Source organism: Pseudopodoces humilis, chromosome 2, assembly GCF_049639895.1.
Source record: "Pseudopodoces humilis isolate 2021_Gansu_Grassland_sample_001 chromosome 2, ASM4963989v1, whole genome shotgun sequence".
NCBI lineage: Eukaryota > Metazoa > Chordata > Aves > Passeriformes > Paridae > Pseudopodoces > Pseudopodoces humilis.
This window is the reverse complement of record NC_142201.1, coordinates 49,480,817-49,494,172: the sequence shown is the minus strand read 5'-3', so window position 1 is coordinate 49,494,172 and position 13,356 is coordinate 49,480,817. Positions and strand designations below refer to the sequence as shown.

The following is a 13,356-nucleotide window of genomic DNA, read 5'->3' as shown; positions in this document are numbered from 1 at the left end:
AGATTATGAAAGCATCTGTCTGGCAGAATTGAAGAAATGAGCTGTGTAGAACAAATTTTGTACTGCTGTTCATAAGGAAAGCTTAGTAAGAACACCAGGGTCTTTCCAGAAATCATTCCATAACTTTGCAAATGCAAGGGGAACAGGAAGGAGCTCATATGCAAACTCACAAAGCTAAAGTGGTTTGTTGCAAACCATCTTAAATGCCTTCTTCTCCTTGGAAAATATCAGTTTTGGAAACGACCCCAGCAGTTTTTCAGCCATGGGCCTCAGCTTGAAATTCACCTCACCTCACTTGCAGCAGGGCTGAGTCTACAACTGAGCAAACCTGAGGTTACAGCGCTCACCATGCACAGCCCTCCAGCACCCAGTGGGAAAGACAGGAGAAAGAGACAGCACAGTATACGGCTGCTGATGTAAGAAACAGGAAAAGAAAGAAATTCACTGCCGCTCCTCCCTTTCCACAGTACAAGATTTGGGGAAAAGCTTTCCTCCCACTCCACAGTTTCAGCGTAACTTTTACATTCTTCAGTGACAGCAAGTAAAAGTGGATCTGTCCTACGAATATGACTGAGCTCCAGACAACTGCCTGCTATCTATTTACATTGTGAAATATTCATTAAAAATCAACCACCAATCGACTGTTAAGGGACCCATCTTGATAAATGCTAGACAACAGACCAAACCAAAAGAACTTCACAGTCCCTCTGCCTTGCTGAATGGGGCCATCAGTCATTTTCAAGTAGTCATTTGTTACATTGTTTTATCCAACTAATTTATAACCATAATGAATTAAGACAAAACATCAAACTACAGCCCTTTTGCCTGAGAGTAATCTAAACTGAAAAGCACATGACAGAAAGACAGATTGATGGTCAGTGCTAAGTAATTCCCTCTAGATTAATATATTTTACCAAGCTGATGTTTCCAGTCATAATTATATTCCAAGAATCCACTGAATGACGCCAGACAAGAAAGACGCCTTAAGAGCAGCTGCTTTCTTTCTAGAAAAACGGCATTTGTTTGCAATACAGAGAGGACAGATGACAAGGAAAACCAAACACACCACCACATTGTTACCACTATCCTCTCTATGCAAATAAAACCATAAAACTTCCTTGAAACATTCTCAAATACATTTTTTAAAAAATCACTTTTTATCATGACCAGACTTTAAAAAGCATGAAAAAGCAAAAAGATGAAGTCCAGTGAATCCAAGCTCCACACAAAACCAGGGTAGATCCTGAGTCACACGAGATGACCCAGGGAGTTTGCCCAGCCTGCAGTGGAGCATGGTGTAGAAGTCCAGGCATGTAACCAGCAGCTAGCAAGTTCTGCAGCCTCCCATGCCCTGCTCCACGCAGGAGCCAAAGGAGGTGAGGCAAGGGCACCTAAGAGGTTGGGAGACTTCTGACAGTTCAAGAAACACCTCCTTGAGTCCCTTCCTCTAAACAGGTGAGCTAAAGTTTGCTCTTGGTTGGTTTGGTTTTGGGTTTTTTCCAAGACATGACACACAGAAATTTAGGAGTCATCCTTACACCATTAAACTCAGTGTTGTTAATCACTTTTCCAGCATTAAATAACTTAGATCATTAAACCTGATCAACTAAACTACGCGGTGCTATTTCTAGAAGCTGTTCATGAAACCACAGCGCAAGTGGTGTGACTGCACCCACGGCCACTCGTTAAGTACAACCCAGATCCGTGCTTTTACAATCTGAACAACCTCCTTTCCCCTTTAGTTTTGCTCTCAGACCATCTTTCAGTCCTGTTTACTTGGTTTTGAAAGCCTATTTTGCCTAGAACCTTTGAGCTATAGTTTTTCTCTTTCAGTTACCCATTTCCTTGCCAGCACCTACCCAAGTCTCACCCCTACTCAGCCACTGTACACTGAAAAACAAACTTTAAATATCTGATTCAACAGACATATGAACCTCTGGACGCAGCTGTTAGTATTATAGAAAATGCAGAAGCATCATAAGCTGCATGTATTCAATATGTACATTTGATGGCAGGTTTAATTTTGCGCACTTCTTTTTTCTTGTAGATATTCACTTAACCTCATTTTGAGACAGAAAGAATTATGTTCATTTTTCCTTAATCAGTTGCATATGTACTTAGATGTCACTTATTTATACAACACCATGTTTACATATATTTTGAGGCAGACCAAAGAAGACCTTAAATATACCAATATAACATACAGAAAATGCAACACATGTGGTTTACACTCCCAACAGTACACCAACATTTTCATGTTAGCAGTGAAAATCTTTCAAAACTAGATTAGTAGAGAAGCAATAAAACAGCTAAGGCAAGGTGCTGGCTGAAATCCAACCTCTTCCCTATTGGAGCAAGAACTTTATCAACAGATCTTAACAGTGACCACAGAGAAGCCTTCTCCACCTCTATTGCTTAAGCTTTCTGGAATTATTTCTTCCCAGAAAAGGCATTTTTAGCCTTGAACTTTGAATTCCTCCATGTAACCACATTTTTTTTCTTATTCAGTGATATGATTTAGTCATGGTACTTTCCTAATATAAAAGACTACCAGCAGGATTCAGAGTCCTACATTTGCAAAGGCTGCCAAACAGAAAACATGTAAAGAAGTAACTCAGTACCCCCTTCCTTATCTGTACAGATTTTGAGCAGCTTCCCCACAATTACTGTGGGATGTCATCAGAAGGGCATGAGAGAGTGGAAGTACGGCTTGACAAGAAAGAAGTCACCCTGTTCTCCAGTTCTTCCTTCCTCATTCCACTACTCTGTGTTACACCAGACAAGCAAAATCAGAGAGAGGAACAGAGATAGAGAGCTAATAGGAGATACAGCTCTCATGCAATTACAGAAACCTGCAAAAAGGTCAAATTCTTTCAAGAGTCTTTTGCTTTTGCTTGATCTGGAAGCCATCCATCCTCTGCATAGACTCTGGGCACGATAGCCCCTCCCAAGAAATATTTTCTGCCCTGGTGTCATTTCCCAAAGCAAATACCTAAGATACAGCCTGTCCCACTTACTTCTCAATCCAACACAGAGCACTACCACACTATGGTAGTACTGCTCTGCGCTGTCTCCTGGACAGCAAGAGTAGTCCACTGCAACATAATGATATCCAGAGATGACTTCCAGGTAATTAGTTTGGTATTTTTACCCTCTCATACTTTCTGTCAGTGAAGTGCCTCCCCAAGTTTGTACATAGAGAATTTTATCACCGCAGTTCTGAAAGACGCAAGTAAGGTTTGGACAGTATCAGTTTTTCACTCTGCTATTCATAGCCAAGAGATCTGAGCAGGGAAGCGTTTGCTCTGCCATGACGCTGGCCCGTCCCAAGCTATTAGACATTGGTATGGGCAGCAGCCGCTGACTTGTCAGCAATCAAACCAAAGGGAAATTCCTCAAGATTCTGTGCTCTGGTTTTAGCAGGCAACAACTGCTGCCTCATGTGGGCATATGGGCCCCTGACACCATGGAAAAAATTGTGTACATTACTGCACAGCTACTAATACCACTTTGTCTCTATCATGGTTTAAATTTGGCTCTGGGAGGCTGGAGGTGTTTTCCAGGACCTACAGCATACAAAGAAGATGTTCCATGGATGCTTCTGAAGATTGCTTTGCTGGCTGTCATTTCAGGAGACAAAATTCAAAGACACAGATAATTCCCTCAAATCTCATGCTGCTTGTGAATTTGGAGGTATGAGGACGCATGTCCACTACCTGTAGTGAACATTCAAGAAGTTTACCCAAGAACAAATTACACTCTTCTGTATTCAGATCAGTAGTTCATAAAACTGTAAAATTTCTGAACCACTAAAAGCTTGATAAAACTGAATTAGCACTGAGAAAAATAAGACTCTGTCCTCTTGAACTACTTTGCTAAGTTAACAGAACTGTAGACTTACATTTCTTTTGCTGAAGTAATACTGTGCTTTGAAAGAAAAAAACTGTGTTTTTTGTTGTTTTTTTTTTTTTATTGTTTCTGCCCCTGACTGGGATTCAGGGGTTGAAAGCAGCTCTCAAGGAAACAAGCTTCCCACAATAAGACCCCTCCTTGACTACTAGAGTTTTCAGAATGCTTTATTTAGCCAAGCTGTTGTGCAGCATCCCTCTGGACTGTGCCCTGCATCCCACTGCACAACACCCTGCAATTGTCAATACAATTCATTAGCTCTGCTGTTAATCCACAGGCAGCATCAGCTGTGTTTAAATAGCCTTGGTAGGAACTGGTTATCTTAGCATCCGAGGAAAAATTATTCTTCATAGTCACCAATAACTCAGACTAGAAGTAATCAAGGCTTAGTAGCAGTCATGGAGGTCCACCAATAGCTTCTTCCTTTTTAACTATCACAGAAAAGGCAGTGTAAAACAACCTTCTCTCTATCACAAGAAAACAAAGCACCAAGATACCTTCCAAAGAGATCATCTCCTGTTTGATTTCTTAAACAGCACCTGCCAATGTGGAATCTGAGTGCCACTCCACAACACACTAAGTGTCATAGTCAGCAGCTTTAATGGAAGACAACACCCCTCTAATTCTCTCTTCATCCTTGCAGGAAGAATGATGAGCACCACTACGTGTAAGCCTAGTCAAACACCTGGCTTCTAAGGAATTGCCCATTTCCTTAACATACTGCTGGGTTTTCTGCTGAGCAGGAAGGTGTTGTCAGCAAACATTGCATCAAACCACAGCTGTTAAGCTACAGTATTTCCTTGGCCTCAAAGACAATACAGCATACAAAGCTCAGGGCAGTTATTTAAGCTATTCTAACACAATATAAATTTTTGATAACAGCATTAATACATGTAATGCAGATGGCTGTAAAAATGTCAACCAACTTTTATGGCTTTCCTCTTCATATGAATATTCAGTCATCCATTTGTCCCTAGATCCACTTCAATCCTAAAAAAGAAAATATTAAATCATTTAATTTGTGTATTTTCTGAGAAGTTCAGTAATTTCTCAAATATGTTGTGTACGTAAATATAAAAAAATCTAACCATAGACGTCTATTCCATAGTGAAACAGAGGTCAGAAGAACAGTAAGTTTATAAGCACTTAAAGGAAAAATGGATAAATACAACAAAAAAAGTATACTGGAGAAAGCCTAATGTTTCCTCTTAAGCAATTATTTTAGTCAAAGCTCTGTGTTTTTAACTTCTGAGCTGCTATTTCAGCTCACTAAATCCCAACTGCTTTAATTAGTCTTCTAAGCCCATTATGTACCAGTACCCTGCATTTGTACAGGTGAACCTTCCAGCAGCTACACAGGGCAAACATTCTTTACCAATATTTCAAACTGTATTTCCCAGAAATACCATGCACAGTCCCAACAGGTAACACATAAAAAAACTGTCCAAGACCACTACAAAATCTGAATATGTACTCTTTCAGTTTCCTATAGATACATGATCAGTTTAGTTATGAGGACCACAAAGAAGAACAGAGGGCTAGAGCACCTCTCCTGTGAGAAGGGGCTGAAAGAGTTAGGGTTGCTCAGCCTGGAGAAGAGAAGGCTCTGGGGAGACCTTACAGCACCTTCCAATACCTAAAGAGGCTACAAGAGAGCTGGAGAAGGACTTTTTACATGGGCACATACCAGAAGATAAGGTTTCAAACTAAATGAGGAGAGATGTAAATTAGATGTTAGAAATAAATTCTTTACTGTGAGGGTGGCAAGGCATTGGCACAGGTTGCCCAGAAAAGTCGTGAATGCTCCATCCCTAAAAGTGTTCAAGGCCAGACTGGATGAGGTTTTGAGCAACCTAATCTGTGTGGTGGCATCCCCTTCCATGACAGGGAGGTTGGAACTAGATGAACATTAAGTCCCATCCAACTCAAAACATCCTATGATTCTGTGTTAATCTATAAAAGCAAAAAGCATATAGAAATTCAGCTATTATATTATGTTTTGTGAGGCCCCTTCAGGTTTAAGAAAATAGACAGACCTGGTAGTCTAACTTTTTAGAAAAACCTTGGGGGAGAAAAAATCTTCAGATGTCCGAAACTTAAATAATAGACAGGATGTCTTAGACTCCTTGACAGAATACGTGCATATATCTGGGAGCAAATGCTACATACATATGTCTCTCTTAATAATGGAAATGGTGTGAAGTCAAGAATCTAAATCTGCTGTCAGTTATTATAAACAATCTGCTGTTATTTTTCTATCATTCAAAATAAGGTCATCCTTCAAATAGCAGTAGAGCATCACCTGCCTGATTTTAAACCACATTCCAGTATTTCATTTCTGCTGTATACATGACAACATGACAGGTTTCTAAATACTACACAAATTTTTACAGTAAAAAGACAAGAAGCTCCCTTAAGAAAATAAAAATAGCCCATTCATATAGTGTGCTACTATCATACTGACTAAACATCATGCACTTAGATTTTATTTCTAAGCAAATTTTAAGTTTAATAGAAGAAATTAAGTTTCAAATATTTGTATGAATTATAAAAAGCTGCAAAGTTACCACAGACACTGACCTAACTAAAAGTAACCAAATACCATAGCCTTTAAGCATGCTAACTGTTGCAGACCATTTGTCTTCTCTCATGCATCTTGTAGACTTTCTTTCCCTTTTGTTATACCATCTCCCTTGGCATTATTTGGATTACTTCAGAATTTCATGTAGCAGATTCCACTTTTTTTTTTCTTCTAAAACTGCACACCTGAAGAATCACATTTGAGTTTCTAGCTGCTATAATAAATTATGTTATAATAAATAAATTAATTTATTGTAACTTAAATATTAATATATATTATTCCTCTTTCCTCTGTGCTCTTGTCCAGAAATGGGACAACTGAACCACATTTTCCATATCCTGGACTTACATCATGTGGTCATCTAACATGAATGGGAAATGACACAGTAATTTCCTTTTTTTAAATTAAATGCAATGTAGCCAAAAGCTTCATGGAGTCTCCATGAGAGGAAGACAGGAGTTTAACCTGTAAATGTTTCCAGTTCTCCAGGTTTTCTCATCATTACTCCTCTCTACATGCACACTGACACACATGTTCCTACAACACAACTTAGCTTCAAGTTACACACCAACACTGGAGTCCTATTATGTTACGGTGGCTATGGTGACGCAGCAAACACGGGTCTGTGTTTCAGAACTAACAAACCACTATCCATCCAGCCACAGCTGCAGCTGGTTTTGCGTTATTAAATCATGTCCAACGATCCTCCTCGTGGAAAAGCTACTTTTTTAGCAATGACAAGTAACTGGGTTTGCTTATTAGTTCTCTTCAGGTCTGCACAATTAATAAACACTAAACTGCCCATATCCTCACACCTTTGGGGTGTTCTCCTCTGTGGAAGGGCTTCTATTTTAGGCTGCTTTTGAGGAGATTAATAGCAAACCATTCCTCTGAAAATGACATTTAACTAGTAACTTTGCAAATCTTCTGCCTGATTTTCTGAAAAGTGCTGAAAAGCTCTGATTTCAGATGAAAGGACTCTGAAATGCATATGAAAAAAGGAACCATCCATTCTGCCAAATGCATCACTGTCATGAAACCCATTTTGGACTTTGGTTTTCAGTCCCTTACCCTGAAATGTATATGAAATATGTGTAAGAAAGACGAAATCAGACATTGAAGTGCAAGTAGAAACATTTTCCATTTGCATCCAGCAGGTTTTATAGCTGAAGAAAATCTATCCAATGAGACAACTGCACAAGATTTCTGATTTGAAACCTTTAAGTCAAAAAGGCTCTTGAAGTAATCACAGAGCAAAGCACAAACCATCATTTTCAAAGGAAATAATTAAATTTAAGTAGCAAACAAAATTACGTCCTCTTCTACCCAAAGCCTAACTAACACCTTAAAATAGTGTTTTAGGACCCCAGGAGTTTACAAATGGCACCAAACATTAGATTCCTTTTTCTACAGCAAGAAGAAACTGAATAAATTTGGTTACACCAAACAGTCCATTTTGAAAACCTGTCTTGATCAGATTAGATGTCCTGGTAGTCCCACCCCAACCAGCATGGCCATCCCCTGGTGAAGATGAGCAAGACTCCTGGACCACATTATGGAGCATGAAAAGAGTTTCAGGACAATCATGCTGCACATATTTCAGAAAAATGGAAGTCCCTGTGGGTACGGAGGTAGCCACACCTCTAAAAAAGAACACTTTTGAACATATAAAACACATTTGTTCATTTAAAAAAAAAGTCTGCACTGTTATCACTTTTACTTATCTTTTACGAACAGATAATCTTAAAGGAAACTCACATTAATATAGTAACAAATTACTTCTTGTGCTATTTTTACTCTTTCCTGATTCAGGTATGGGAACATACATTTGGAAAAGACCATCTCATTTGCAAAGTTAAGTCATTTGCTGAATCAGGATTTCTTAACTTTTCCCTCTACAAAAAAAAAATCCTTATTTGGGCATAAGAGGGCTAGTCACTTTCTTAGATCATCTATTTTAAAGTATGCACTTTTCTTCTTTAAAGCTCTTAGATCTGTATTTTGACTTGTGCAACCCCTTTCAAGGCCCCTGAGTCACACCAAACTTCCCCCCGAAACAGCATGACTTCTCCCAAACTCATCAAGACCACCCTGGCCATTAGGTAAGGCAGGATTCCTGAAAGCTCAGTTTCAGCACTATTCAGAGATGAAGGAACCCAAGTTATCCTCAACCCAGTGTTAAGGATAGCTACCCTTGTAATAACAGTAGCCACACATGAATCCTTTTCCCCTGAGATTCTGACTCTTACAGGGACATTCATAAACTCCATAAATTCCATAAAGAAGCTACAAATAAAATATACATTAACCGCAAGCTACAGATCCACAACAGTCCTTGACATTTAAAACTGACAAGGGGTAGGAGATGTTGGCATACAGTCCAGCACTGTACTGAGCATATCCCAAAGTCTTCCTCAACTGTAATTCAAGTATCTCCCTTTCCTGGCTTGGGCCTGGTCCCCAGGAGCTTTGTAAATAGAGTGCTGTACCACTGTGACTGAAACTAGCCAATACACTTCGCCACAAAGCTGTCTGCAAAACAAATTTATTTTAAATTCCAACATACAGCACTGTCCCACCAGCAGTCACTACAAGGTGCCAAGATGAACCAGGCAGTACAGCTGAAAACTAATTCAGTTTAGGTTAAGTGTAACTGCAGACCTCACAAGACAAGGATCACTTGCTATGCATCCCAACAATTGTGATCATAAGGGTTATTCTGCCAACAGCTGAAGTTTTTGCTAATTTTTGATTGTGACTGCTGTTCAGACAAGGTACAGTCACTTAAAGATGCCAACCCCCACACCAATATCTTTGCTCCTCTGCATAATGTAATAACAAAAATATCTAAAGTTGCTCAAAATATTTCTGAAAATTACCTTAATGCTTCAACTTCTGGTTTTCAGATACTTTAATAAAAGTAAAGATAAGCAGGAGATGGAGAGTGGGATGCTTGTTGCTAGGTGATACCTAGCTCTCTTGAACTCCTACAGACTGAAATATTTATCCAGACTCCCACAAAGAATGACATCTAGCACAGAGAAGAGACACACACGTACTAAAGTACATCAGGATTCAAAGTAAGAAGTAGCAGCTCTGCCACCTGCTTGGTCCCTATGGCACCTAAGATGAGGAGACTGCAGTCTGGGATGGGGGTGATGCAGCTTCTCCTAAGCATCTACCCCAATTTTCTCTGAGCCTTTATGGAGTGATATCTTCAATACATTCATGCCAAACCAGAATGACCTCAATGCCATTGCAACTGTGGCAGTTCAGGTAAATACATCCTTGGCTACCTGACCATACAGCAATGTTGTTTTCCTGATGCTTGGGGTACTTTTACCCAAACCATTATACTCTGGCAACAGATTTCCATAGAAGAAAGCATGCAGTTGGGCAAATGTGGATGAATAATTAATCAACCAAACACACACAACCTTCATGCCATGTTTCTCCTGTTCCTCACTTTAAAAGGTTTATACTAAAGGTTCAAGAAGTTTACACAGTCCTTCAGTAGAGGATTACAGGAATAAACATTATTCTTTACAGGGTCTTTTATTTGACATTAATGAATTATTCTGAACTTAACAACTTCAAGGCTAAATCCCAGTCCTTCTGAGTCTTCAAGATGAATTCCACGAACAATTTGTTCACCCTAGAACTTAAGTGTCTAGTTTGACAATTATTAGATAAAGTTCCAGAGAAAGACAGTATCCTTCAGTAATACTTAAAAAGCCCTGCTACTGCATCAGTGTACACATGAAATTAGAAAGTGTATGTGGACACTGATAATATTGTAAAGACAGAGTAGGACTTCATTAATTAAACTCTGGAGAAATAGTAGAGCCCTCAAATGACTGGATTTAGCCAAGAATCAGTAGTCAATCTAGAAGAGTGCAATAAATTGCAAGGAGCAGAGAAAAAAATAGTCAAATACTACTCCTTGACTTCTAATTCTAAAAGAAGTAAACTTTGACACTCAGTTGTTTGAGTGGATAGCTCTGAAACCTTGATACTCCCTTCACAATTCTAGCTTAAACCGAATGGCATTGTTTTTCATTAGATGCTAATAAAACAAATAGTGATAAACACAGTCACCCATCACTTTGGGCAGCTTCTCTGACATACGGAAATGCTCATGTTACAGTGCAGGACAAGGTCTGTCAGCTCACCACCTTATCCTTGCACACAGCTCAAACTCCATTAGAGTTAAAATTTTATTTGCCAGCCTGTGCACAATGTCAAAGAACTTGATGAGCAGTTTCTTATTACAAAAATGGTATTTTTTTTAAATATATATATACACTTGTACATATATTAATATAAAAATATGCATGTATTTTAGTCACAAATTTTTGGTTAGTTTTTTTTTTTTGTAAGTAATTTTCTGAAGGAATGTGCAGAAAGCATACTTTCTAATATATCATTCAAAATAACACATATTTTAAAGGTTGGATGAAAAGCCTAACTCCATTTCTGAATTCACAAAGAACTGCAATTAATAAAAAAAGTCATCTTCTCCCCTTTAGACTTTGTTTTTCCCCTTTCTCCAGCAAACAGTATATATTACTCTCCATATAAGGATTATACAAGATTTGCACTCATAAGGGCTTATGGGCATCTGAAAGAAGTATTTAAAATAATATTTAAAATTTTGGAAGTGATTATTCCTAATTTCAGGTTGGGATTATGTATGTTCTGTTTCTACATTTTGTTTGGACTTCAGATGAAACAAATGTGATTAGGTGTACTAAAAATTAAGTCAAACTTTAAATGAAAAGCAAGGTAAACCATGGGAAAACGGCTCATGCCTCGAGGAGAGTAAGAGGGAAGATACCTGCTAGTGATTTTTCCATATCTCCACAGTGGGGGAAGGGATAAAGACCAACCTCACCAGCAGAAAAGATTCATCTAGACTGACGCAATAGGTGCTGCACGGGAAAGGTCCTAACTTTTTAGGTTTCCTACTCTTATTTTGCCCTGATAATACAGATTAGCATTACCAGATACTATTACCCACTGTCCCACTTCTGGCTTAAAGCTTTTACTCAAACTAGGCTTATGCTCAGTCCAAAATCAAGCCAGCTTTACTTGAGGTAGAAGCAGCAGTACTTTTTCTCTCATCTCAAAGTTGCAATATAATCTTTCATATTCTAGTTCATTCCAAAAATAAAACAAGGATTTTCTTTATATTCTGTTAGGATGCTGCTGAATCCCAGAGACCACCAGAAGAACAAATAATCCTTACACTTGTATGCACTTATAAATGAAATGACCAGATCTTAAGAACCAGTTTACTTAGGACTACAATTTCTGTGTGGACCATGTCTCTGATGTTTCTCAATGTGACAGGAACCTCCTGATTACCTGATCTGAGGGAGGGTGGATGAACTCCTAAGGCCTCATGCTACAAGTCCAAAGGAATGAGGACAACTTCACTGCACACCTGAGTCAAAATCAGCTCTTTGGTCAAGCCAGCTGTTGTGAGCAGAGCTACCAGTGGCTTAAGCCTGGAAAGAAGTCTGAAACACATGAATACCTGAAACAGATCAATACTGCCTCAGATGGCAAATACTACCCTTATGTGACTCAAAATTTATTAAAGTATATCCTCACAGTTGACTTCAGAGGGAACACAGACAATGGAAAAATCAGAGCATGAATGAAAAATGTAACACTATGTAGTAGCTTATACAAACCCTGGCATGTCTTCCCATTTTACACTGTGCAAGATGTTGTAAAAGAAGTTAGAAAACAGCAGTAACCACCATCCCACCACGGACAAAATACTGTGCAGTTCTCAACCACAGTGTCAAGCACTCTGAGCCAACTTTCACAGCAAAGCCATTTTAAAGAATAAACAAAAACAGAGAAGTTGTGCCCATTAGAATTCCTTTAAAAGAGGGAACAGTATTGTTCCCACAAGCAGCAGAAAAAAGCTAAACAAGCTTCAAGTTTATACATCACCAAAAGGAATTTGGAAAATCAGTGTTGATGTTGCTGAGGCCTTCATAGGCAGCTAGAGCCAACACCTCATCCCACCAAGCCCCAGCCTGGAGATGGTCACCACTTTAGGTGTGACCACATATGTAACTTCTACCTCACTGCATCAATAAATGCACGGTAAGTTAGCAAAAAGCCAAACTGCTTGAACAAATCTATTCTGATCCTCCAAAGCAGAGGTGGCAATAGTTATGAAGTGGCCTTGACCTCTCTAAGCTACAGCCACAGCACTTAAGAGAGGATAGGCTTCCACAATTTACCCAGAAGTTGGGAAAAAAGAGCAAAGAAAATCAAATAAGCACTATTCCAAGTTGTGATACACACTGAAGAAACCCAGCTTCCAGGCTAAGAGTTATGCTTCCAAGAAATAAAGTCAAAAGCTGAATGCATCTGCTCTTCATAGTGGATAATAATGATCAGGTCCTATTCCTTCCTCTGCACAACCCACAACAAATTCCAACACTACATTTTTGAGAATTTGGGTCCCTTCTTTTGCTTTCCATTAGAAATACATCAATAAAATGGTTTTCCAAGAAAACAGCATGGTATCTACAGCATTGTGTCTATCTATGTGACTGCAGTTACATAATCGGGCTCTAAACGAGGGACACTACATGACATCAGTGATGCTATTAATCAATTTAAGGAGCCTATTTGGCTGGCATCCTACAAATGTGGGTGATGAGTGTCTATTTTAATAGGAAAGTACACTCTCTAAAATTGATCAATTGACCACAAGTGTTTCAATTAATAATTTTTAATGTCTTTTCTCCTAGCCTGCCCTTCCTTCAAAGTGCACACTGGAATTATTACTAATGATCACCGCTCAGCGTATTGGAGGTAAAAGGTTCAGAAAAGGAAGA

The 13,356-nt window shown here is 38.9% G+C and overlaps 1 protein-coding gene across 12 annotated transcripts in view; it reads right to left on the bottom strand.

Moving 5' to 3' along the window:
- Positions 1 to 13,356, bottom strand: part of KLF12 (KLF transcription factor 12) — a 235,901-nt gene that overhangs the window by 166,531 nt on the left and 56,014 nt on the right. For 6 of the 12 annotated variants that reach the window (XM_088050984.1, XM_088050993.1, XM_014251758.2 and 3 more), the window contains one exon: positions 4,836 to 4,899. The exons of the other annotated variants lie outside the window; for them this stretch is intronic. In XM_088050984.1, the coding sequence (XP_087907110.1) occupies positions 4,836 to 4,856 (21 nt within the window). In that variant the 5' untranslated portion in view covers positions 4,857 to 4,899. The remainder of the gene's footprint in view (positions 1 to 4,835; positions 4,900 to 13,356) is intronic. 12 annotated transcript variants of the gene reach the window in all.